We start from the raw sequence: 25,051 nt of genomic DNA on the forward strand, positions 1-25,051 counted from the left end.
ATCAACCTATACCTCACTGAGGACAAAGAGGGTGAGTATATATCTTCCATAGGAATGTAGATATACTGGTTTACCCGACGGATATCTGATTAAACCGATAATCATGAAACATAGGATTCTGGTTCCGCGAGGTACCGAGTGGGATAGTCCTCCGAATAGGGATAGGTAAAGGATGTTCAAGTCCAAAGGCCAGCTAGCAAAGCTCGCTGGAAGCACGCCCGTGATATCGTGATATTAAAAGTAACGGTCCAGGGATTACCAGACCGGTCGACGGGAAAGTTCTCTCTGTAAATATCACCGGAGTAGCATAATAATGGCTGATCGCTGAGATCCACCGCACGATAAATTTGACAACTCCTAGAGCTGAGTTTTTGAAGAAGCTATGGAGTTATAATTGGCGATAGACATCCATCCTCCTATAGGCAATGTGCGCTCCACCGCAGCTGATGTTAAAATGCTTCTTCACATCGTGGATTAAGGTGTGGGATGCGGATGGCCGACTTGAGATTTGCGCTTATGTGGGAGTGAAAGAACAGGTTGGCATGGGCTTCGGCCATTTTAGCATTGTTATACGCAAGGAAGAGGTTCTTCCCATTGGAAGTAGTGTATGTGAGATGATTATAATCAAGACCTTTTTGACGGCACAGTTTAACGACTTGGTCTTTAGAGGGTAGGGACAGACGGGTTGGATATTTCCTTATCAGCGACATTAGAGATAGGAAAATGTGTAAAGTTGAGGCGAAGCAAGCCTTATATTATAGCACCCGATTGTTCATGCGACCTTATTGCGCACGCTACAAAGCGGTATGAGCTCTCAAATCAGGTTGGTTGCTTTTATGAGGGTGTGGTTGTTATTACCACTGACAGTAGAAGTATAGTTGTCACATAACTAGCTAGTTTGAATTAGTCACACAGCAATACTTTTAAAAGGGTTGGATAAGATACTTTGGGTTCGATTCTTCATGGAAAGTATTTAAAAATACCTAAAGGTGCTTAGGATTAGAATACATCGTCCACTATATAAAAAATAGTGGCCCCCAGGTAGGTATCAGACCATCAGTATGTATTTTTAGGGTTTCCTCAAGTATTTCGGAGACTCAACGTGATATATATGAGGAGGTTTTCATGGTATTTATTATACGTGTAAGTTAAATAATAATAATTTTAGCAAATACTACTAAACATATCCGTAATTAGTATAGTAACCCCTTCCCTTTCCCCGAATCCCCACACCTTTCCGGCCGATGGTAGTTAGACTAGTCAAGTGGAGCTTATAGTACAGTATGATATCTCGATCCCTTCTTTATCCTTGACTTTTATGTTAATGTTTCCAACACTGGCTGTTCGTGTTGCTGCCATTAAATAGCGAAATATCACTTTGCATATAGCCCCCGTAAACGTGCTTACGATACGATAGTGGTGTTGATGGGTTCCGCGTTGTGCTTCACCGTATGCATCATGGTGGCCCTCTCGTTTTATCTTGAAATATTTGGGAAGGAGATCAATCCGAAGGAGCGGGGTTTGGATTGGTCTTTTCCGATCACGTCTTCAATTCTAGCAATAATCGGGGCTGTTTGGGCATTCCTGCCGCAGGAAATGATTATTTCGAACTAAGCTTTATCACCGTGGACAACAGAACGTATGTTCATTTTTCATTTATTTCCGTCTTTCACGATGATTGCGAAGTTATTTCTTATTCTTCCTGGGTTCAAAATTTCTTTTTTGAACTGTTTGGGCTCGTAGCTTCCACCAAGCTCCCAAAGCTGGTATATTAATTTTGAGGTTTGTTTGTGCTTTGCCAAAGAGAACCCCATACTCGCCAGGATATCTTGTAGTCTTTGTTGTGTGAGAAACCGGGAGTTTATGACACAGGGTGCAGGGAGTACCAGGAATAAACTAGGCACGGTAGATATAGAGGAGCCAGCCGGTGGTGCCTTTGTTAAGAAAGCTACACAGCGTTTCAACATTTCTCCTCGACCGACTGGATCTGGGACATAATTCAGCACCAGAGAAAGACTGATAATGTGAAACCGATGGTCGTCACTATGCGGAAGCGGCCGTTCCATAAAATCTTGCTTCAAGATCCCAGGTTCCTGGGAGTTCAAGTCAATTCTCGTGACATCAAGATGTCCGTTCTGAGAACAAGAATTCCTAGTGCTGAGTGCACCGACCTCGAGAACTCGAAGCTTGGAAGAAGTATTCTTCAAGATGTCCAAGCGAATATTTATCCAATCAATAAGGACTTTGCTAGAGTCGCCCCCGCGGTCAAGCGATTGACCAAGTTTGCTTGCAATTTGATAGCTTTCTAAGCCGCCATTTAATTCTATCTGGGCATCGATTTTGTCAACTAAATCGTTGTTGCCAACTTTTAGCGCCTGGGCCCGCTGTTTGAGAAGCTTGTGATGGGAGCGTATGAGAGTCCGTGTTGCTTTTGCTGATAAGGCGGCATGCTTCTTTCGGACTGTTGGAGGACGGGTGCGAGATAGCAGTACGGGACGCTTGCTCTTCTGCTTCCTTACAGGCATGATGTCTGAAGTATGTCCACGAATTGAATCGATAACGAGGAAGAAAAAATTCAACTAATCGTCATTATGGAACGCGCGACAAGTGCCGATTCTCAGCCTGCCAGCTTCGAAATTATAGACCGCCTCCTTATCTGCCAGTTAAAAACAAGGCGGTGGTAAACATGTGGAGAATATGCCAAGAATTTCGAGGAGGGTTGGTCAGGTGACCCACAGTCGACAGTGCGAGAGTTTTTGCTAAGCGAAGACACTTTGAACAATTCGACTTTCGACACTGCGACAATCACGACAACAGCGCCAAACGACAGCCATGGCACCCGTACAGAAGAAGACAGGTATGCACAGTCGAACGACCCTGATATGATTTGCAATATTTCTTGCCAATTTTGAGATGTGTGCGAGAGCACGGAGTGCTGCTATATGGGATTTCTCAGACTCCCACAGTTCATACTCGTCCCGCGCTATATACGACGGGATGAATGTAATGGGACCACACACATGTGTTATATATTATTTCTGAGGGTTTCATTATCTTTTGTTCGAAGGCACACGGGAGTTGGACTTGAACGTTTACTCGCCTATACAAATCGCTTACACTTCGTTTCATGAACAGGCAAGTCGAAGCCCAGCGACAAGGCTGGCGCTGCTGCCAAGGCAGTCTTGAAGGGTGCAGGCGTACGTTCATATACCGATCTCGATTCAAATTCCCTTTTGAGAACTCTGGCTAAAAAGTTATCCAACTCAACCAGGCGCACAAGACTCGCAAGATCCGCACCTCAACTACCTTCCACCGTCCCAAGACCCTCCAGCTGTCCCGGACTCCTAAGTACCCCCGCAAGTCCGTCCCTCACCTTCCCCGTCTCGACGCCGCCAAGATCGTCCTCTATCCCCTGAACACTGAGAGCGCCATGAAGAAGATTGAGGAGAACAACACCCTTGTGTTCATCGTGGACGTCAAGGCGAACAAGCGCCAGATCAAGGCCGCTCTCAAAAAGCTCTACGATGTTGACACCGTCAAGGTCAACACACTCGTCAGGTACGACGCAGATTAATATGTTCAATGAGCGGAAGCAGTGTCTAACCAATGTTTTATAGACCCGACGGACTGAAGAAGGCCTTCGCTCGCCTCACCCCTGATGTTGACGCTCTCGACATTGCTGCTACCAAGCTTGCTATTGTCTAAGTGATTGATTGTGTTTTGGGTCTGGGAAACGGTTTTCTTTTGCGCGGTGGCATGGATATCAGCCATGCACTTAGCTCCAGTTGTGTGATACAATGGCTGAATGAACAAAACAAAAGAATTTGATACATGAGAATTCCATGTGTAGAAGTCCAACAGCCTAGTAAATACACAAATCTTCCGAGACTAGTGTTAGTTATGAAAAGCGCTAGAAACTTAGCTTTTTGATACATTAATCTTGCTACAAAATAGTTGGTTTTGTTTTCTTCCTGGTGAAATACGCAATTGGTAAAGGGAAACTTAATATAATTAGGAATACTCAATTCCATTGATATAGTACATATATATTATCCGGAATCTCACCCGCCGAACAGTCCACTCCCATATCTATTAAGTCGCAATAGAAGAAGTCGGTATCATTCCAGCCATGTAACGATAAGTATTCTCGTAGATATCAGGCCAATTCAGCTGCATCATCCACTCGTTTGGATCGCCGCACATACTCTAGCCAAGTAGAAAATTTATATTTATTGCCTCTGGAGAGTCTCCAAGTGCTTCAATACAGCAAGGTTTGTGTCCATCCACCGGTCAACACAGTTTGATGCACAAGCTTCTTCATTCTTATCCAGGCGACCAGATGTAATTTTCGAGGTGATGCACTTCTTCCAGCAGGTGTCTGCGAGGTGATGGACGTCTAAAGAGTAGTGATGATTTATTAGCTAAAATACACAATCAAAGAGGACAATGGCAATAAGAAACAAAAGGTATTAGGATCCATTCAAAATAATGGATGGCATACTTTGCTGGATAGCAGCTTTTTGGGACTCGTTTTGAAGGTGCTGGCTCAGCTCCTTCTTGTCGGCATCGCTGAGTTTTGAAACGTCGAGAGATTGGTCCATTTTTCGTAAAATGTAGGGGATCGTATCGCTGATATCTATAAGGGCGGTGGTATGTAATGGGACCGGGGAACAAGAAGCTGAGGGAAACGAGGCAGAGGTTCTTGATCTGATATCGTTGAATTGCTGTCGCCGAAAAAAATGACATCGGCTTGGGAATGAAGGCGGTGAGCAATCCTGCGTATCCGATAACATCCTTTGAGACGCCTCAATCTCCAAAGGCGACTTTTGTTCTATCCCCACCCTTTCAGAGCTTTGTATTTTGCTCTTCTTTTTCTTTTCCCCCCTCTTCATTCATTCTCTCGAAGAACGCACATCTGAAAGATGCCTCCAGTTCGCACATCTCGCAATCGCAAACGACCCCCAGCAGGCTTCGATGACATCGAAGACACACTCCTGGAATTCAGCAATAAAATGAAAGATGCCGAAAATGCACCGCATGAGGGCAAGAAGAAACACGAGGTGCTCTGGCCCATTTTCCAGATTAGCCATCAGCGTGAGTCCGCCGCTCTGTAGCCGCACCACATTTGGATATAGGTGTTTCAGTTCAACTAAGCTAATACTATTACCGTGGATTATAGGATCAAGATACATCTATGATCTATATTATGAGAAGGAGGCTATATCGAAACAACTCTACGACTGGCTCTTGAAGAATGGCTATGCGGATCCGAACTTGATCGCGAAGTGGAAGAAGCAAGGGTATGAAAAGGTATGAACTTTTTAAAAACCAGTGGCCGTGATCAGGTACTCGATCTAACGTTTCATGTAGCTTTGTTGCCTCCGTTGCATTCAGACAAAGGAAACAAATTTTAACGCTACTTGCATTTGCCGGGTGCCTAAGGCCCAACTTAAAGAGGACCAAATCATACAGTGTGTTAGCTGTGGATGCCGTGGCTGTGCCAGTAGTGACTAAGGTACCATAATCCTGGGTCGTGCATTCACATTATATTGGTCGTCCTCGCCATTGGAGAATTGCATCGAGACTCTCGGTGTGTCTTTTCTAGGATAACGCAAGTGCCTGCTAAATGTGACCGGTGGTTCGGGATCTCGGCCTGATCTTCGAATTTAGAGTCCGACATACTTGGGAGTCCACTGATGGACGCAAATTTGGACAGTTGATAGTCCATAGAGGGTTTGTTCTTGCGTCAATTTCGACGGCCAGTGGTCGTTGGCCAAGGTCGTGGGTCTCGCTTTAGTCCGGCATACTCCATCCACCAGGAACTGGGCGATGGGGATATCATTATTCATTTTTCTAAGGATATCATCAAATATGGCCATATTTGGCTTTGCTTCGAGGGCACGATGATACCCCCAAGCCCACAAAAATAAGCGTTCCATCTGGAACTACTACGGGTGATTTCCACAATCACAGTTGCTGTGTATGATTAAATAGCATTCTCAATAACAAACACGCGTGACACGGGGAGTGGAAATGGCAATAGTAACAATCACGTAAAAGAACAAGCTCATATGAACGTTGCATACTCATGTACATCTTAACAAATATCGTCATAAAGGTCATCATAAGATCGTTCAGAGCCCAGCTAAAGACAAAACACCAAACCTTCCCTTCCCCAAGAACACCAGGAAGAACGATGCACAAGCGCCAAAAGTTGAACAGAAATCGAGAAGAGCCCTATAACGCCAAACTGTGACCTTGGAACCAAAGGGGTACTAGGTATTAGAGCATATGTACGTCATCAAAACTAGTGACGCTGGCAACAAAGGCGGAAGGGAATAAATAGATAGAAGAATTCAAAAAAGAATTCGCGTGAAGCAGGATCCTTGCGTCAATGGCGCAAGCTCCTTGGACGGAAAACAGAAGAGGAAATGACAAAATAGACATAGAGTCTCAGAACAGCGCCTTACTGCTTCGCTGAAACTGAGGCCGTGAGACGTGAGGTCGAGGTCTCGACGGGTCGTCCTTTCCTGAACCACCAATTTTTTGAAATCCTTGCAAAAGATCAACGCCGTCTACCTCCTGAGGACCGTCGTCGAAAAGATGGAACGAGAAAAAATCATCATGCGCAGTATCAACGAAGCGTCCAGGGTCAGGTAGTTTTGATGGTGACTCGGGGAAAAGGAGGCCCTTTGACTTGTGAGGCGATAAGGATTTTTGGCCCCCAATACGGTTGTTGGCGCTCGTTGCGGTGATGTCTGATAGCACGTTGCTACCAGAGCCGCTTGCATCTACTCGGCTTCGTTTGATCGAGCGCTTTTCGGGGGAACCATAAGCAGGGGTGGATATATGGTCCGCCGTCGCGTCGGCAAACACGTCGAACGAAGTGTGGAGGTTATCATGTGGAGTGTAAGTCTCGTCCTGGATATTAAAGGCAGGACTCCATGGAAGGTCATCTTCGGTGAGACCTAAGTGTTTAATGGGGGAGTTGACCATTTGCTGGATCTTCTTGCGGTGATTTCGAAGGTTAGTGTTTGGGGAAACCGATGGCGGAGGTTTTGCAGGCTTCTTGAATTTGATCAAAGGCGTAATGGGAGGTGGCAGCATGCTAATATATTCGTTGCGGATAGGCGAAGACCCGACAATTATGCCAGTTTCCTTCATATATCCAGAATGGCTTGGGCTGACATCGTGCGAGGAGCTTCGAATTCGCGCAATCTCTTCTTCTGCCCGTCCACGCTTGATGCGGGGCGGCTCGATATCCAGGTCAGAAGTCAAGATATGGCTAGCCTTGTTTGAGCGCATTGCAGAGGACTCCAGTGATGAGAAGTAGCCACTGTCATTCATGGCATTTGATTTCCGTTTACGATGCCGAGGGACATTGCTAGGAGCAGCAGAGTGCGAAGGAGTTGGCGGAGTTCCGGGACGCGTGAATCGAGGCAGTGCAACAGGGGGAGACGAATGAATTGGCTGTGAAGGCGAAGATCGTGGAGGGATTTTGGTTGCACAGTTTGCGCTCTCGTCACCCGCGTCATCCTGGAGGGCAGGATCAGACGCAGGAAGAGTGGCATCAGAAGACAAATCCACCTGCTTAGAGTTCTGTGTGACAGAAGGCTGCGCGGGTGGCGGTACAGCCCAAGTGGTAGTACTTGAACCCTGTGAGTGTACAGGTTCCCGCTGTGGCACGACAGGTAGGGGAATGCTGGACATCGTCGCCCGGCGCAAAGGCTTGTCCTTAATGAACTGCGCTTCCATGCCTGGCTCAATAGCCCAGTAGTTTCCTTTACCAGGATCGTCTTTCGGGCGTTCTTGTTTGATGAACGCTTTATTCAAGCTGAGGTTGTGACGAATGCTATTTTGCCAGCCCGGATCACTGTTCTTATAGTATGAGAATGTATCTGATATCCATTTGTAGATTTGCGCCAGTGTTAATCTTCTATTAGAAGCACGTAATATTGACATTCCGATGAGAGTCGCGTAACTGTAGGGGGGTTTCGTGCCGTCGTCTTCGATTGGTGGCAGTTCATGGGGCTCTGGTAGTCGCATTGTTGTAATCTCTTCCCGCTTCTGTTTCTTTGACCGCTCTTTCAATGGTGCTGCTTCCAAAAGCGATCGTTTGAGGGACTGCTTGGCGAGTAGAGATGGCTCAGGAAAATCAGCAAAATTTTCTGCAGAAGACACATCCGCGCCCTGGTGTTCTACTGAAGATTGGTTTTCCGCGTTGATAGTGGAGAATGTTGTGAATAAGGCAGAATGTGGCATTGGAACGGATGAGGAAGTCGGATGAATATAAGTGTCAAACGGTATTTTTTTTATCGGAGAATCTGTAGTAAATGCAGGAGCAGTAGGGGCAGTGATCGGGACAAACCCCAATCGCCCTTGAGCTGGGACTGAAGTTCGCGCGTCGCGACAGGCTTTCGTGGGGGACACTTTGTTGGGTGAGATCGAAGTCGGATTGAGGATGAAATCTTGATTTGGTGATGGATTTTCAACAGGTTTCAGAGGCAACAGCGATGGTTCCAATGGAGGTCGTGATTTCGTTGTCGCCTTACCATGCAATGAACGCGCTTCCGAGACTCGTTGTACGGGCTGTTTCGGGCTCATGGTGATTCTGTCAGACTAGCTCCGTTCCAGGCCGGCTTAGAACCCGATTACGCGCTGCGACTCAAGAGATGGTCAGAAAGCTGCTCCTGGTTGACTTCTCGCTTGTGACCCCTTGTCCCAACAGCTGACGTAGAATAGAAGATGACTTGCGCAGCAGTGGTAGCGCGTAGATTGGGAGCTAAATGGAAGCACGGTTTGCTGGTTCTCGTTACACAGGACAACACTGTCGAGGCGAGAGAGAAGACAAGTCGTTGGGAGATGACGATGACAGGAAGATGCGGCAGGCAGCTTTGGTAGTCGCGGGCGCAGGAGATGGAGAATGGAAGGGATTTGAGGGGCGAGGTAATCTGGAACGCGGGCGATTCGACTTGTAATCAAATTCGATTTGCCTTGGTAAGGTTGCGCAGCCCAAGTGGGGTGGTGCAAGATACTTTCTGAATAATAAAATGGATTTAGTTGAATTGGGGAATGTGAGAGAATGGGCGCCCTGAAAGCCTGATGATGTTGATATCGACACGACTGGCCCGATCGTATGGTATTGTTACGACGCGGGCGCGTCGCGCGTTTCCAAGGCGGTTTCAAGGGCGGCATCCAATGGTTCAAAGTTTGGGTATTGTCATATTGTTACAATACCACGCCCGTGTTTCGACTTCCAAAGGAATCAAAGCTATTCCTGAAATAGCGGTAGGAGATCTGGACCTTGGCTACTGGCTAACGAGTGGCTCTCCTTGCCGCACGATGATCCGCCACCTGATCCGCCACCACAAGTCATCCCATCGTGTTGGTGATCTCGGCAGATCATTGTTAGTGGGAAACACTCGAAGGGGATCACTTGCCCGACTACGTTATCTCCCTCCAAACGCAGGCCCCCACTCCAAGCCAAGGAGAAGAACTCACTGCGATTGAACTCGAGCACATACTCACTTCTCCGTACAGAGGACTCGCTACTCGGTGCTTACGAGTAATTCTGTTTGTGAAGCATGAGAGATGATCAATCATCACAGATCATGCTAGGGTATAGTCAAGGCGCATGCTCCCTACTTCGGCGAGCTCCATACGCCTCCGTCCAAATTCACATCCCCTTGAGCTCAATATAAACTATATGTACAGAGTATCCGTACCTCGGACCTCCTTCATCAATCAAGGGATCCCACCCCGCTCCACTGCATACTCCTGTCCGGTTCCTCGTCTCGCAAATGCAACGAGCCAGTGTCGAGCATTATTTCCGGTAGGGGAGTTTAAAAGTTCAAGTCGATGCTTACTCCCAGACAAAAGGCTGATCATGAGCCAAAATTGCAACTTATGTTCAAGAAACCCTTTCGAGGAGGCGATTTTGCTTTGATTTGATTGACTAGTTGTACGTAATAAATGGCGGGCTGGCAATCTACCAAATATGCCACAAGATTCTTGGTTGATATATGTAATGACGCACCACAAAATATGTAATCTATAAATTAGGCTCATGAGCATCTATGAAGAAGAGGAGAAAGAAATCTATCCACCCAAAAAGTAGACTGTCACAGGACAAGGGCTCACACTAAGTCACCAGAAATAGCAAGCAGAAAAATTCAACAAACGCCGCCATGCAAAATTTTCAAAAGAGCCTAAACCATAAAGTGTCTTTCATATAACATGCTTATAAACCATGTCAAGGCCACGAACTGTTGAAGGCCAAAAGGAACATAAATAAAGGAAGGGAAAAGGAAGAATAGAGGTAAAGGGAATCTCCTATGACAACAAAGGGGGTTCGCTGAACTGCACAAAAGGCTGATAAATACAGGCCCAAGGAATGGGCCCGGGCATTTCTTTAATCTAGAAACGTGAATAAGCTTGTATGTATAATGTTGAGGGCACGGTCTGCATCTCGTTCTTCAATGACACATGAGATGTTGATCTCGCTTGCGCCTAGAGCAGACTAGTCAGCCTGAGCAAGTACAAACCGAGTGAGGCTATACTTACCTTGAGAAATCATCTCAATGTTGACATTGTTCTCACCCAGAGTGGTGAACATCCGTCCTGCCACCCCAACCATGTTCTTCATTTGCTTCCCGACGAGGCTGAGAATGGCCATGCCAGGAATTATGTCGACTGTTCCATATCTCTGAAGGTCATTCAAAGCTCCTTTAAGATCCTCGTCGATTATCTGGTACTCATCTCTCCCGACACCGTTCAAAAGCGGCCTCTCGGAGTGAAGAGCCATCGACACGTGAACTTCGCTAGTAGATATTAGATCAATCGACAGTTTCCAGCGGTCCAGGACAGAAAATATCCCAGCGAAAAATCCATGAGAGAGGGAGCGTTTGTTCGAATGAACATTGATGACAAGAATGTTGTGTTTTATAGTAACAGCGGTTGGACGTTTCGGCCGCTGCAGGAGGCTCGGGCTCCTCGTACGGAATAATCTCGGGTCATGTCCCGGTGTCGTTCTTTCTAGTTCGTAGGTGGAATCGGGGAATATTACAGTCCCATTCCCTTTCGGGTTCATCACGTTCTTGATTCGAATTGGGATTTTGGCGCGAATGACTTGTTCCATTGTAAAAGGATGAATCACTTCCGAGCCATAGAATGTCAACTCAGCTGCTTCTGCAGGCGTAATTGCTGGTAAAAGGCGAGCGGTGGGCACCTTGCGCGGATCTGCGGTGAATATCCCATCAACCTCCTTCCATACTTGAAGTTCCTTAGCGTGAATGCCAACGGCGACCAAAGCCGCACAAAGGTCAGTATAACCACGCCCGATCTGATCAAGAAGCCCTCCGGGAACTGTTCCAAAGTACCCCGTAATGACCGGAACTTTATCCTCGCAACTACGAAGCTTGCGGCCAAGAGCAGCGGCAAGGTTGTCGTAAAACCCCTGATCCAGTCCTTGGCCTGAGATGTGGAAATCGATTATCTCAGACAGGTCGACATATTGTGAGTCAACACCCCGATCTTGAAGAAATGCAGCCATTAGGCGACAGCTTAGTTTTTCTCCTGTGCTTATAACTTTATCCACGCAACGCGCACTGATTTCGCCAAGTGTCTGAGCTGCTTCCAATACCTTCAGGACCCTTTCACATTCGGCGTCAATCTCTGAGATAAGTTGTGCTCTGAGTTGGTCGGAGCTGATCTGGTTCTCCACTACTTCGGCATGTTCTAATCGGACCGCCTCAATAAGAGCAAGGTATTGTTTCGAATGGGAATCTTCTGCGTCGCGCGCGGCTCGGAGTAAACTGTTCAACAATATATAAAATTAATTCTCTTTTGCAAAAACAGCTCCGAAGAATAGGCAGCAATCTTTTCGCATATTGAGTCGCTGCCGTGTGACTCACCGATTGGTTGTGCCTTCAGCTTTTGTAGAACTGCTCCTTGCAGAGCAAACTACGGCAACTTTGTGTTCAGATAAGCTTGGGCTAGGTTGGATAATAGTTTAGCTACATTTCCGGCTATGAAAGTCGCGCCTCAAGAAGAGAACTTACAGGACAACTCGATCAATGATATTGAGAGCAAACTTCCCGACACTCGTGCCTCCAAATTTTTGTACAACCCAATTGCTGTTTGTGGAGTTCGCTGGTGCGTCTTTTAGAGTAGATATAATATCTGAATTAGACTGCGGATGGCCGTTCATCTTGAAGTGGCTATATCACAGGTATGTTCCTGGTCTGGAGCAAGTATGACTGTCCGGCAACGGGGATCTTTTATGTGGCCCGGCGGGGTTGCGAAAGCGGAGGACATAATTTTTTTCTTCTGCCTTTTCCGCCTTCCATGTGGGGAGCCAGAATCTTTGGTACGTATTAATAAGGCGCGCGAGTAACTTGTGGGTCTCAAGCCCCACGGCAACGATGTCGGGGACTCTGTTTCTTATTATTGGCCAAAAATAGGTTACACAACGCTTGATGCTTGACTGTGGCTTGTCTTGCTCAGGCAACCTTTTTGATACCTGTTATCACATTATTCTAGAAACCCTTTTACTTTGCAAGCTGTGATCAAATACCAAGGGTTTAATCCACCCTATACTTTCTGCTGCTGCCAGTTCAATGGATGCACAAAGTATAGGCTGTTCAACATGCCCATTTTGTCCTTTCTTTGATTTAAACAGTGATTTTGTTCTCCAGCATGTCCAATACTGTCATCCTGAGAATGAGTCACAGTTAGAGCCAACCAAATCATCACCCCAAGTCTTATTTAGGACCGATTTAGAGAGTGAACCAATGCGGTTTTCAGGGCATGCGGGCGGAAGTAATGGCAAGTTGCCAGGTTCTCTATATCATGCTGATAACATGCCAAATTTGGAAGAATCTACCATCGCTCAATATACACACTCACCACAGCCTCATGCCAACAGTGAGGATGTTAAAAGCAAGTCTACATGTCTCCATACCTCACAGAACGATCAGACTGGGCCTTCATCACGAATTGACTCAAAAAAAAAGGTAAATCGAAGTATCAAAAGACTCGATGTGGGTTATTACCTTTCTCTTCTGCTCCCTAGTGTTTGTATAATAATAATTAATAATAATTATTATTATATACTAACAAAACCCCGGACAGCGTTCAGAGCTAGGACCTTATGCGCATGAGAAGAGGATGCCTTCTTGGCTCCTCCGAATGCTAAACAGAGGCAACACCACAACTCAAGTAAATAGGATCTCACCGGACGGCAAGCTTTCGAGACATTCGATCATTGAGAATGAAACGCCTAACGTTGTACCGGTTCTCGCTCGATTATGCAAGCAAGACAAGTCCGTTCAGCGTGCGTTTCTTTGCAGCGCCCATGTCCACCACATTTCGAAGATGCCAAGAGAAGGAAGTTTTTGTGGATATAGGAACATCCAAATGCTGGTGTCTTATATGCAAGAAACCCGCGACCGTGGAAACGACTACTTTCCTGGGGTGTTGCCCACAATTTTACAACTCCAGGATATGATAGAGCGAGCATGGGACATGGGTTATAACAGTGTAGGAAGGACTGAGACTGGAGGTATCAAGGGGACCAGGAAATACATCGGCACCTCTGAGGTAAGGCGACCACAGCGTATCTCATTCAGGCGTTGTCCGTTCTGAGACACCTACAGGCACAGGCTCTTTTTCTTAGCCTTGGAATCCAGTATGTTTGAATGGGAATATTTGGTGCATGTTGCCAGAAACTAACACCATCAGATGCGAAGCAAGCAGCATTGGAAAGACCGAGGAAATGCCGGCTCATACCGCTTTACTTTCGCACATTGCCGCCTACTTTAAAAGCGCATGCTCGGATGATGACGCAGAAAATGTCGTTATGACGGACCTCCCTCCTGTTTATTTTCAACATCATGGTTCGTGGCTTTTTGGACATACACTGAATATTCGCTGGGGAACTTATCAGCTAAAACGCAACAAAATTAACAGGACATTCTATGACAATTGTTGGTTTTGAGATTCGAGATCAAGGAAACGCGAATATTCTGGTATTCGACCCGACTTTCCAGACACCCTCCATGATCAAACATGCCACCGCTACAAAAATAAAGAAACCTGAACCGAGTCGTATCCTGAAAGTGTATAGAAAAGACATATGTTATTTGAAGAAATATCAAGCTTTTGAGCTCCTTAAGTACGCACCCAGCTTCCCATTGATTACCAGTTTGTCTGACAGATCTAGGCTATTGCCCCCCGGTATCCCATTTGAGAGTTAACCTATTGTCGACCCCAAGGCCCGGAGCGTTTATTTTAACCGCAGGCATGTCGTAAGTACACTTGCTACATATGCACTTGAAGTACTGGTAATAATGTACTCCTTCGGTTAGTGGTACGTAATTACTCCGTACTTACTGGGTATTACTATGTCCTTACTACTACCTCGTACTTACAGTGGTATGTAGGTAGTTTGTATTTCTCTCCACAATGTTCACCTGGGTGCCTGAGGAATTCACCCCACCGATTTTTTCCCTCTTGGCATCTGAAATATCAATCACAAGAATCAAATATCGAGGACCAATCCTTAAAGCAACTGTTCACATTAATATAAATATCTTTATAATAATCATAAAATATGCGGACAGTGCCAAACATTATTGTCACAGGCACACCCGGTGTTGGGAAAACAGTACACTGCGAACAGCTAGCCCAGGATTCAGGCTTGCGCCATCTATCGATAAACCAGGTTGCGAAAGACCGAGGCTGCTATGAGACTTATGACGAAGAATTAAAAACCTGGATAGTGGATGAGGACAAAGTATGTCTCTCTTGGTTGTATTCTGCTTTCCTTCTCTCCAATTTCTTGTTTCATTTTACTGCTCCTACTCACTCTTGCCGACCGTTTGCAGCTTCTAGATGCGATTGAAGACGAGTTACTCCAAGGTGGCTATTTAATAGACTGGCATGCCTGTGACCTATTCCCTAAATCTTGGATCGACCTTATCGTGGTCTTGCGCTGCCCGTCGACATCCACCCTATATGATCGCCTCAGTTCAAGGTACTTATCTATATCTAAAATCACACCCTATACTGCATGCTTCCATGCAATTCACTACCCCTCCCCATTTGAGTGGAAAACCTGACAGGCTTATCTACAATAGGGGATACCATGAAACAAAACTACAAGAAAACCTAGATGCCGAGATCTTCGGTGTCCTTATCGAAGAGGCGCGCGAGGCCTTTGACGAGGAAATTGTGGTTGAACTAAATAGCGAAGAGGACGGCGATGTAGAGGGCAATTGCGCTAGGATCTGCTCCTGGATAGACAACTGGAAAAGTGACCAAGCGAAGAATACAGATTGAAGCACTTTGAAAACCTGTAATATAGTTATAGTGGGTATCAACCTTATTCAGATCAGCATGTTGGCTTATGGTTGTTGTTCAGCTAACCACTGTTGCAACTTAACAAGAGCCTTGTATCTGTGAGAAATTTTGTTCTGTTTGTGTCAGTGACAATAAAAACGGTGAGCGGCAAAAAGAAAACTCAGCACCTTTTCCTCCTTGGTCATCTCTGCATACGTCTTGCCACCATGCTCAAATATCGGATCCCACCCTGTAGAAAGAGAATATAAGTCAGTAACCAAATCCACAAGTATCAGTTACACTAAAATAATATATCCATACCAAAATTTGCCGCCCCCCTGGGTCTCACAATCGTGCCCTTGGAGGTGAATATGAATATTAGCCGATTCGTTCTCAGTGTATATTCCATCATCTCATTATCCATACCTCCGTTCGTCCCTGGAACAGGATCGGTTCAGACCCAGGTCCAAGAGAAAACGCAAAGGTGCACACGGCCTCCGCACCTCTCGATTCAAACGAGTCAAGCATCTTGTTTAGGCCCTCATGGCCCAACGCTTCGAGGAATGATTTACTAGGATATATTCTCTCAGCTCAGAAATACGACAGGCATATCCTCAACGCAGGTTATAGGGAGCCTTACATGTAGGGGCCGGGAAGGCCTTTCAGAGCAAGAAATTCGAGAGCGGTATCTTCGGTCAAAACTGGGCCTCCCACCTACAATGAAGTTTTTTTTTTGTCAGCCAGTCAATATCTGTGTTTCATGGGCCACTGTGTCCTTGGTTTCGCTACTTACTGCCTTCGCAGCATGGCTGCACTTTGCCTTTGCTATCTCCTCAATTGTACCTTGTATTTCAGGAACATCGACTACTTCATTTTGAACATCGATCACGCCGCCTAATATAGCTCTGACCTCCGCCAGCTTATTCTTATTACTGGTGATGAAGTTAAGTGTCGTCATAGTTAAGCAATTGGCCGCGGGTGACAAAATCGGGGGTTATTGGCGAGCAGAATCGATGCTGGTAGATGGTATTTGTAAATATTGATCTTCAATGGTTTGTTGTATCTCCGTGTGCGGTATAAGCTATAAGTGTGGGAGGGAGATACTTTAGTCTAAGTAGTAAGTACGGTGTAGGTATTCGCCGCCGGATACCTGAGGTACCAAGCCACGAGCAATAAACCTAGTCCTAATTAGCTAGTACTTAGCTGTTTAAGCCGTGGCTGTCCCCACACTTGCCCAAGCGCGCCGTAATACGAAGTACGTAGTTCACTATGAAATCATATCGATAGAGCTAGAGGATATGGCACTAGGGAGCCACAGTAGCAAGACAAGACGATTTGTAGGTCCTAAAAGCACATCTACTATGTTTCACTATACATCAAGGTGGTTACATGTTTCCTCAAAAGTCATTGATTCAATTGGTTCGTAGAGGCACTCATTGTCCGCTATCCCAGAAGATGAAAAACGATGGGCGATATATAAGTTATAACTATTCAGCAGGAATCGCACCATTTTCAGGATTCTCCGACTTGTCTTGTTGAGCCATTGCCTGCGCTGAAACGATTTCAGCGAGCCGTTTCAGACGTGGTGTTTGGAGCCCTTGGGTAAAAAAAAAAAGAAACAAAGCGGTCAGCAAGGTCTGGTTTACTCCGGTATGAACGTGCAGGAACTCACAAGATGGGGTGTATGTTTCTAAAGCAGTGATAACCCGGGGCTCGGCGATTTCGTACGGCCCACTATCTTCCATATCCACAGGAGTAAGAAGGAGCACGTCACTTTTCTCTGTAACACGGGAAGCTACGGCTTTCATAATCTCGCCATTGATGGGCTGTTCGTAGTCGGCCACAAGGTATTGGTTTAGAAGTTTTTGGATCTGGTTCGGAGAGAGCCTGGAGTCGAATTCGTTAGAGCTCCTACATGGTCAATAATAGACGCGACGATAATCTTACATCCAACATATGTCTTGAATAATCTCAATATCGTTTAGTGTAGCCTTCTTCAATTGAAGAAGCTTAGTTGCTTGCTATATCTTTGTCAGAGTTCGCCATTACCAAGGTTTAAGAGTATGACTTACCATTAGATGCTCCAGTTGCAAAGTTCCTTCTGGCATGTCGTGACTCTTGCACCATTCCTCAATGCGGGTTATGTTATAATTTATCTGGAGACCTCGCTTCCAAGAAAGAAAATTCCGTCTCATTAGAAGATCATTGAAGGCTGTGACACCAACCAGACGAAGAAGCTCTGTGACAGTTTGAATGACAATTGAATCTTCGAGATAGAACGCCCTCATGGCTTTGTACGCATTATTCAAAAGGCTAAGGAGGTTATCCATGCTGAAGGCTGGATTGTTATTGGATGGCAAAAGCTTTCCGAGGAATCTGTTCGTTTCGTTTGTGACAAAGCCGGGAAGAGATTGAGACTCAATTATGGCCGGAACAATCATCTTGAAGAGCTTCTTCTTAAGCAACTTCATCCAGGTATGATAAATGTTAAATTCCAAATTCTCCAAATCGTGTTTGACGATCTCCAAGAGACGGTCATACTCGTAGTTGTCAGTTTTCTGCGCTTCGTACCAATCTTCGGCCAAAAAGACGAATGAAAGCATCTCATGCACATTGGAAAGCCAGAAGGCACCTGGGCTAATGGTATCCTCACCGTCATGTTGCATGACCTCCTGTTGTATTGACTGCATGACATTGGCCAAAAAGCGCTCAGACTCTTTGACAAAGCCGTTATTCCACATTTCAGATGTAACGAGATTAATAAGATACGCAGGGAACAGGACCTCTTTCTCGGTGGGCGGAGGAGTAGAATTGGGCGCTGGAATCTTGAGGTTGCGAATCAGACCTATTGTCACTTCCTCGTTAAGGTCCTCCTCTTCAGAAAGTAAAGTTTCGAGTTCTGCCTCCACGGAGTCAAGACCCGAGAGCGCGGCAGCGGAATGATTCTGGCGGCCTAATGCACTTGGGACTGCCATCGATACAGGTCGAGGGTTGTATGCTCCACTAAACCGATCTGTATCGATCCTCTCAGCGCCCGCGCTGCGTCGCTTGGGTTTCGTTTTCTTCGAGGAAACCAAGTTAATAAGGCCATTTGCAGGCGGTGGCATAGCCCCGCCGTTCTGCTGATCTCCATTTGTTGCTTGAATTGGAATGGTCCTTTTCGCAACCTCAAGTTGTTCCTCAAGGTCAATAACTTGTTGGCGAAGCGAAGATTTCTCGCTCTCAGCCTCGGCGTTCAATTGCTTGAGCTTCTCAAGTTCCTGATTCGCGGACCGTATTGATTCGCGAGAAACCCTCTCTTCTTCCTGCAAACGCTTGATAGTTGTCTGAGCATCGGTATGGTTTTGCTGTAAGGTGTTCATTTCCTCCTCCAACGCCGTCAGCCGAGCAGCTGTGATGCCGGCTTGATTGGCCTCAGCTTGAAGTTCTCGCGACCGATTTTCCAATGCATTATGTCGACTCCTCCAAGATTTCAACTGAGTCTCATAATTTTCGAGTTGAGAATTGAGAGACTTATTCTCCCGTTTCAAAGATTCCAGGTACTGAGTTAGCTCAACCACCTTATTTTCCAACTTATACGAAATCTGCTTCAGATCTCTGGCCTCCTCTCTGAGTGTCTTGTACTCCTGTCTCGCTTGTTTGCCCCGCCAGAGATTCTGGACAATCACCACCTGCCGGCGATACTGTCGCCACGCACGCAGTTGCCGCCAGGAACGGAAGGAACGTTGAATGACCTTTGCCGCGTTACCGTGAATCGAGTCGAGAATATTCTGTCGACAAAGGAAACCTTTCGATAGCGATTGAAGAAGGATGACGTTATTGCGAATCTGATTGTATGTCCTTCTTTCCTTCTGACCCCTCCAAACCCTTTGGATATTCGTCGCAGCTTTAACCCGACGTATATCCGCTGCGTGTTGTCTAGAAAGAAAACCTCTCACAAGAGATTGGGTGGCAAGGACGGACAAACGCGCCTCGAGATATCTGCGCCGGTAGTATTTACAGCGCAAATTCTTTTGTATCATTATCGCGCATTCGTTTAGCCTCGAAGTCCGAAGGTTCTCCAAAAACGCGAGCATACCAGCCCGGAAGAATATTTTGCTCAGGCCTAGCTGATATTTGTCGTGCTTTTGCTGTGTAGCGTCACCAAGGGCCTTCCGCAGAATGGCATGGCACATATCCTTGATCTCCGACGTCCATTGAGACGAATGGCAAAGCATGTAATAGCGGATAGCGAACTCCTCGTAGGTCCATCGAGTAGGATATCCGGCCGTACTGATGCGGACGGTTTCCAAGACTCCACAAGCCCTCAGTTGGTTCAGCACCATCGGCCCTTCGAACATCCAAGCCTCCTTCGCTTCGTTGGGCTTAATGCATCTAATATAGTGCACGTCGGTGGAATTGATAGTACTCATGAGTTCAATCAATGACGATTTGAAGATCCCGCCCAGTGTTGGCTTGCGGTTAATTGCGACTCCAATTTTGCGGCCTGGGGCAGTGACTGGTTTGGATGAGACCGCCGCCGAATCCTTTTCGCGCACAGAGGCAGCAGTATCCAATATTTCTTTCACAAAGTCATTGGAGGAATTGCGCAAGATTTCCATATGTTCATCTGGAACAGTATCACGGTTTTTCTCAATAAAGCCATCCGACTCGTAAGTCACATCAACAGCATAGTGACAAATTGTGAACGCTGATTTCCCAAACCTAGGCTTCTTGTAAAATTTCTGTTTATCAGCTGCGAAGTTGTGATGGAGCTTGGTCACAAATTGTTCATCAGAGCCCATAGGTAGTCTAGATTCTTCGTCCAGAAGGGATAAGATCCCCAACTTTGCCTCGATGAGGTCAATGCATGGTTGATTGTCTGAGAAGTCGATAAAGGTCCAGTCTATCTGCTCTCGCACATATTCTTCTTGCTCGAGCTTGAAGACGTGTTGATTAAATTCCTGTTGCAATTTTTCATTTGCATAGTTGATGCAAAATTGTTCAAATGAATTCTTGGCGAAATGCTCGAATCCGTAAATATCCAAAACACCAATGAACGACTTGAACTTGTTCAGGACTTCATCTGTTGCGAGACCACGATTGATTTTGTCGACAAGCCAATCGAAGAGGCTAGAATAAATGAATTTGGCGACGGAGTCCCGAACGACGATTGCCTGTTGTTGCGTCAAGTTGGAAGTAATTTTTTCCCCTCTTGTGATTAACTGTTTCTTGACTATCCACTTGGCAAATTCATTAGCGTCAATACCAAGTATGTCGCATGCTCGGGCAAGCGATGGTTCAGAAGACGAAAGGGCCGAGTCGGTTCTCGTTGCGGTAATCTTAACATTTCCCAGATGAAGCAAGGCCGCGAGAATACGGAAGATTTCTGATTGCGTCTTCTCAGGTACACCAATAGTTCCTAAGGACTTTTTTGTTGCAATAAATTCCGCCTTGTCGTCAACTCCATCAATGATTGGAGTTCCGCCTTGGTTGAGATAATCGAAATCTTCAACCGAAGCAAGGCCGAGTTCACTCCTTTCTAGATCGGTAGCTCCGGCCACAAGCTGGTAAAAAATATGATAGTTGCGCTCCTTAAGAGGTTGAAAGACAAGGCGGGACCTCTCAAGCAGATAGGTTCGTATTTTGGCACCAACAATATTGGTCTTGTCGTCGAACATAATCTCGATATATTTCCCGAAGCGGGATGAATTGTCATTACGTGTAGTTTTCGCATTTCCAAAAGCTTCCATAACCGGGTTTGTCGCTAAGATCTGTTCTTCAGTTTCGCTGATTGCATCGGCTCTACTGGTAGTATATTTTCCAGGCTGGTCGGAAGACTCGCGAGTCGCAAAATACCGCATGATATATTTTGCGCTCACTGTTTTCCCTGCTCCAGATTCGCCTGAAACCACGATTGTTTGGTTCTGTCCATCGCGTAACATATCCCTATACACACTCTCAATAAGTAATACTTATCACCGGAAGCATTATCGGTACTTACCCAAATGCCTCTTCTGCGATAGCAAATAGATGTGGAGCCTGCGATGCGCGGTGCTTCCCGGCATATACTTGGACCATCTGTGGCACATATAGTGAATCGACACGGGCGAATGGGTTGGTCGCAATAAGAACAATGCCACTGTAGGTATATATTTCCTTTTGCGCATAACGTAATTTTATAGCTTGCAAGACTGCCAAAAGTCAGTGCAAACTCTAATATTTAGTCGGATTATGGCAGTACCAGCAGGTTCATTCAAATGGGAGAGATTCGTAAGATCCTCACTCGCTTCAAGCATAGCAGGGTTCATTAACGGCGGTAGGTTGGAATTATTATCCACTTGCAATTCGGCTTGCGTGGTTTCTATTTCTTTGGTCTTTTATCATATTTTTATTAGTCTCAGTTGGTCATACACATTTGGGTGCACCGTGATGTGGATTTCGACGAACCTCGCCATTCTCCAGCACAAAAACAAGCTTAACTTTGTCGCCATCAACCAGCTTCTCTTTCACCTCGGAGGCTACCCAGCCCTCAGTTGCATCTGGTTGCCAGGCCCTCGTCCCAACCTCATAGTTATGTGCCATTGTGACCACGTAAATAGTGTGGTTTCGGATGGGCGCGGGGGAGGTCACAGGGTTGGATGCTGCTTTCTCAAAACGAGTCTATAAAAGACATCAAGAAAATATTAAAAACTAAAAACAAAAAAGAAAGAAAGAAAGCAATCGAAACTGAGGCTTCAAAGAAAGCTGGGGAAGAAGGAAAGAGTTGCCTTCCAGGGCACTAGATAACAAGTCGTTGGCTGGAAGAAAGAGAGATCTCATGCCTTCTTGAATAGAAATTCCCAGAATGATGGATGACCAGACTGGCCGCTCCAACGCAGCAGCCCCTGAGGAGCCCCGGGGGCCGCGCCACTGGCTGAGCCGTTCTCCACCCGTCTCAATTGTCCACGCCAAGACCCAGTACTAGTACTTTTGCACAATGATCCCAACCACCTAAATTGTTCACTACCAGCACACCGCACATGGACAGGTGAACTATGGACTACTTATCATTATTATCAAGAATTTGTAGAGTATATTAAGCATTCTATCATTGAAATCTGGGCAATTCAAGATATGACAGTACTTTTGTTAATGCTAACCTTATTTAATTCAACCTCAGTGAAGAAGTAGGTTGAATAATAGAGAGGCATTATAGAGATAAATATTAATTAACTGTAATCCTACAGCCCCATAATACAAAAACAATAATAAAAAGTATGAAATACAACCTGTGTGTTTAAGTATAACTAAGTGGTGACCTTTTAAAATCCTTGTCACGTATTTTTATAACATTTGTGTTATCAACAAGCGTGTTTTTAAGAACAATTAGATGAAAATGTACCTACTCTAGTACTCCTCGCGCCACTGATGACTCGAAATTAAGATGATAATAAATAATAAAAAAAAGAAAAAATTGAGGAGCGGGAAAAAAAGAGGGAAAACGGGAGGGTGGGGTTGGGGTAAGGAGCAAGGAACGCGAGCTGAGTCTTTGCCAACGTGATAAAGCAAAGAAATGGACGCCCGTCCACATATCCATCGAATTAGGAGACCCTGTATGTTGTTTTACACATACTCAGCTTATCAGGAGGGTCATTAGATAGTCTTGCTAGATAATTTTTAAACGGACAATATGGGGAGCAAAAGAAGACGGGAAACCGGAAGCGAAATTAAAAGTCGCCATTACAAGCCAGTGCGGCCAAATCAGCTGCATGTGTCTCAGTGGCAAGACTTAATTTTAACTTTGCTTGCACTCAGCCGCCTCTTTCTTTGGCTTGGAAGTACCATCCTATTTAGCGTCAGTGTTTGGAAATCGTGGATGCGGACAAGAAACCATGATGATATAGTGATTTGTATACGCACCTCTTCATCAGAATCATCAACATCTTCATCAGACGCTCTGCCATCTTCATCCTCGTCGTCATCCTCGTCATCCTCATCGTCAAATTCGTCAAACTCATCGGGATCCATATCGTCACCCAATTCCTCAAACTGGAGGGCCTCCCCAGTGAACCAATCGATGGCTCGGGGTATGAGCTTCTCCTTGATATCTTCTCCAAGCTGGTAGTCAAGCTCGAGGCGTTCCTCAATATCCGTAGCAACCGTGTCATCGTCCTCTGCGGGGGGTTGTGGGGGGGCGAAGAAATTGAAGAAAGATTCTGTCGGTACCGTAATCTTGACAACACGGGTTTGTTTCGTATCTGATAATGTGTCAGTGTTCCATCTATGCCATGCAGTAACATGTGGACCTACTTTTGTTCCTCTGCTTCTTGCTCTCAACGCGAACAGTGAGATCCTTTTCGGCCTTCCAATCGATCTTGGTTCCCTCGGCATGATCATAGATGAAATCGCCCCCATAACCATTCTCCTCCTTGTAGAAATATGTTTTTGAAATTGTCTTGTTGGTGAAAAATTCGTTCTCCGAGAATTCAAAGATAAGTCTGAAACCTGGGCGGTCAAGGTATTCCATACGAATATCAACCAGATGTTTGAGAGCCTCTTCGTCCTTGTCAGTGATCATCTCAGCAAGTGAGATCTGGTTTTTCATTGCAGAGAGCCAGAATTCTGGAATTCCAGCCATCGGGGATTCCTCCTTCTCATCTTCCTCCTTCTTCGAGTCATCCTCCTTAGCATCAATGTTCTCCTCTTCTTCCTTGCCGGCTTCGATTTCTGAGTCGGTCGGTTCGGTAGCCCCGTTAACGATCGTGGAACGTCTCTCGTAAAGGGGGGTAAATTTCGCGAAATATTTCTTTTCAAGTTCAAGAACCTCCTCTTGGAACTGGGCTTCCAACTTGGCATGTTCTTTCTGAATACCTTTCAACCCAGCAACCCGACGACGAACAGAGACAGGCAAAGACTCGATGTAGCCAGATGAGCGGCCAACAAGCGAACCGAGTTTCCCTTGAATCATGGAGACAAGTCCAGGGTTTCTCGCGAACAGCGAGGCGGCAGTGGCATGGTCAAGAGACTCTACCAGTTATTCAAGATGGATTAGCCAAGCCCTGAAAAGTCGTAGCAGATGGAACAATTACCTTCTTTGATGCTGGAAACACCAGGTTGCTGAGCATGGGAGGAAATCGGTGCATTGTTGGCTGGCGTGTTTTGCGGTGTCCTGTCAATCGGTCAGAAATCAAGATACCGCAAATATGTTGGGAAGTGCGCTTCCAAACGAAGCAAAATGGAGTTACACACGGGGCGACAGGAAAGTCCGCCTTCTTGTTCCTAATGGGCTCAGACATCGTAAATATTTAATCGAGGGATATACGGAGATCTCAAGAAGACAAAATCCGTTGAGGGGTTGTCGCGGAGAGGGAGGTTAAGGGTTGAAAGAATTTGATACGCTGAGATTTTGGGGTCTGGAATCCTGGCTTGGTGGGATCTTAGCGTCTTTGGGCCGAGGGGCTTGGCGGGACAAAGTGACTGTTGAGAACACCCACAAAAAATAAAGGTCGTGAACAACATCATCGAAAAAAAAAAAAAAGAAAAAGCTGTTAGGAATAAAATCTCAGGTATTATTTGTCATCTCTAGGGAAAGAACTACTTTTTGAAGAGCTGAAGGCTGACAAGAAAACCAAGATGCCCTCTAATCCGCCTCAGGTCCTCCTTGCCTCCTTGCAATTGGAAGAATGGTCGGGAGTCTTCTTATAGGAGGTTTAGTTAAATGTTAATCAAAGTTTACCTCCTTTTAATGACT

The 25,051-nt window shown here is 45.8% G+C and overlaps 11 protein-coding genes across 11 annotated transcripts; 4 read left to right on the forward strand and 7 right to left on the reverse strand.

The window, feature by feature from the left end:
* Positions 1–1,652: 1,652 nt before the first annotated feature.
* APUU_70435A (25S rRNA (adenine2142-N1)-methyltransferase) lies at positions 1,653–2,525 on the reverse strand (the record flags this gene model as incomplete). Its single annotated transcript, XM_041695307.1, has 1 exon — positions 1,653–2,525. The coding sequence occupies one exon, from the start codon at positions 2,523–2,525 to the stop codon at positions 1,653–1,655; it is 873 nt and encodes a 290-aa protein (XP_041561051.1).
* A 307-nt stretch (positions 2,526–2,832) lies between these two features.
* On the forward strand, positions 2,833–3,705 carry RPL25 (60S ribosomal protein uL23; the record flags this gene model as incomplete). Its single annotated transcript, XM_041695308.1, has 4 exons — positions 2,833–2,857; positions 3,136–3,197; positions 3,272–3,558; positions 3,618–3,705. 4 exons carry the CDS (start codon positions 2,833–2,835, stop codon positions 3,703–3,705), a joined length of 462 nt encoding a protein of 153 aa, XP_041561052.1.
* A 524-nt stretch (positions 3,706–4,229) lies between these two features.
* TIM8 (Tim10/DDP family zinc finger protein) lies at positions 4,230–4,601 on the reverse strand (the record flags this gene model as incomplete). The annotated part of the gene is made up of 2 exons (XM_041695309.1): positions 4,230–4,396; positions 4,502–4,601. The coding sequence occupies 2 exons, from the start codon at positions 4,599–4,601 to the stop codon at positions 4,230–4,232; spliced, it is 267 nt and encodes an 88-aa protein (XP_041561053.1).
* Positions 4,602–4,922: 321 nt separating this feature from the next.
* CWF14 (BUD31 family protein) lies at positions 4,923–5,514 on the forward strand (the record flags this gene model as incomplete). The annotated part of the gene is made up of 3 exons (XM_041695310.1): positions 4,923–5,094; positions 5,180–5,310; positions 5,371–5,514. The coding sequence occupies 3 exons, from the start codon at positions 4,923–4,925 to the stop codon at positions 5,512–5,514; spliced, it is 447 nt and encodes a 148-aa protein (XP_041561054.1).
* Positions 5,515–6,453: 939 nt separating this feature from the next.
* Positions 6,454–8,604, reverse strand: APUU_70439A (forkhead box transcription factor; the record flags this gene model as incomplete). Its single annotated transcript, XM_041695311.1, has 1 exon — positions 6,454–8,604. The coding sequence occupies one exon, from the start codon at positions 8,602–8,604 to the stop codon at positions 6,454–6,456; it is 2,151 nt and encodes a 716-aa protein (XP_041561055.1).
* Positions 8,605–10,411: 1,807 nt separating this feature from the next.
* On the reverse strand, positions 10,412–12,208 carry HOM3 (aspartate kinase; the record flags this gene model as incomplete). Its single annotated transcript, XM_041695313.1, has 4 exons — positions 10,412–10,509; positions 10,564–11,813; positions 11,913–11,993; positions 12,060–12,208. The coding sequence occupies 4 exons, from the start codon at positions 12,206–12,208 to the stop codon at positions 10,412–10,414; spliced, it is 1,578 nt and encodes a 525-aa protein (XP_041561056.1).
* A 409-nt stretch (positions 12,209–12,617) lies between these two features.
* On the forward strand, positions 12,618–14,255 carry APUU_70441S (C78 family peptidase; the record flags this gene model as incomplete). Its single annotated transcript, XM_041695314.1, has 6 exons — positions 12,618–13,040; positions 13,132–13,599; positions 13,656–13,687; positions 13,741–13,895; positions 13,969–14,173; positions 14,222–14,255. 6 exons carry the CDS (start codon positions 12,618–12,620, stop codon positions 14,253–14,255), a joined length of 1,317 nt encoding a protein of 438 aa, XP_041561057.1.
* Positions 14,256–14,611: 356 nt separating this feature from the next.
* On the forward strand, positions 14,612–15,339 carry FAP7 (nucleoside triphosphates FAP7; the record flags this gene model as incomplete). The annotated part of the gene is made up of 3 exons (XM_041695315.1): positions 14,612–14,794; positions 14,886–15,034; positions 15,138–15,339. 3 exons carry the CDS (start codon positions 14,612–14,614, stop codon positions 15,337–15,339), a joined length of 534 nt encoding a protein of 177 aa, XP_041561058.1.
* Positions 15,340–15,404: 65 nt separating this feature from the next.
* On the reverse strand, positions 15,405–16,297 carry HAM1 (non-canonical purine NTP pyrophosphatase; the record flags this gene model as incomplete). Its single annotated transcript, XM_041695316.1, has 6 exons — positions 15,405–15,473; positions 15,528–15,589; positions 15,661–15,697; positions 15,766–15,910; positions 15,980–16,053; positions 16,133–16,297. 6 exons carry the CDS (start codon positions 16,295–16,297, stop codon positions 15,405–15,407), a joined length of 552 nt encoding a protein of 183 aa, XP_041561059.1.
* A 529-nt stretch (positions 16,298–16,826) lies between these two features.
* MYO2 (type V myosin) lies at positions 16,827–21,903 on the reverse strand (the record flags this gene model as incomplete). The annotated part of the gene is made up of 7 exons (XM_041695317.1): positions 16,827–16,936; positions 17,012–17,226; positions 17,287–17,360; positions 17,412–21,267; positions 21,323–21,512; positions 21,563–21,695; positions 21,769–21,903. 7 exons carry the CDS (start codon positions 21,901–21,903, stop codon positions 16,827–16,829), a joined length of 4,713 nt encoding a protein of 1,570 aa, XP_041561060.1.
* A 1,192-nt stretch (positions 21,904–23,095) lies between these two features.
* On the reverse strand, positions 23,096–24,596 carry nap1 (histone chaperone NAP1; the record flags this gene model as incomplete). Its single annotated transcript, XM_041695318.1, has 5 exons — positions 23,096–23,146; positions 23,221–23,558; positions 23,611–24,327; positions 24,390–24,469; positions 24,550–24,596. 5 exons carry the CDS (start codon positions 24,594–24,596, stop codon positions 23,096–23,098), a joined length of 1,233 nt encoding a protein of 410 aa, XP_041561061.1.
* Positions 24,597–25,051: the final 455 nt, after the last annotated feature.

This window comes from Aspergillus puulaauensis, chromosome 7 (genome assembly GCF_016861865.1).
Source record: "Aspergillus puulaauensis MK2 DNA, chromosome 7, nearly complete sequence".
Taxonomy (NCBI): Eukaryota; Fungi; Ascomycota; class Eurotiomycetes; order Eurotiales; family Aspergillaceae; genus Aspergillus; species Aspergillus puulaauensis.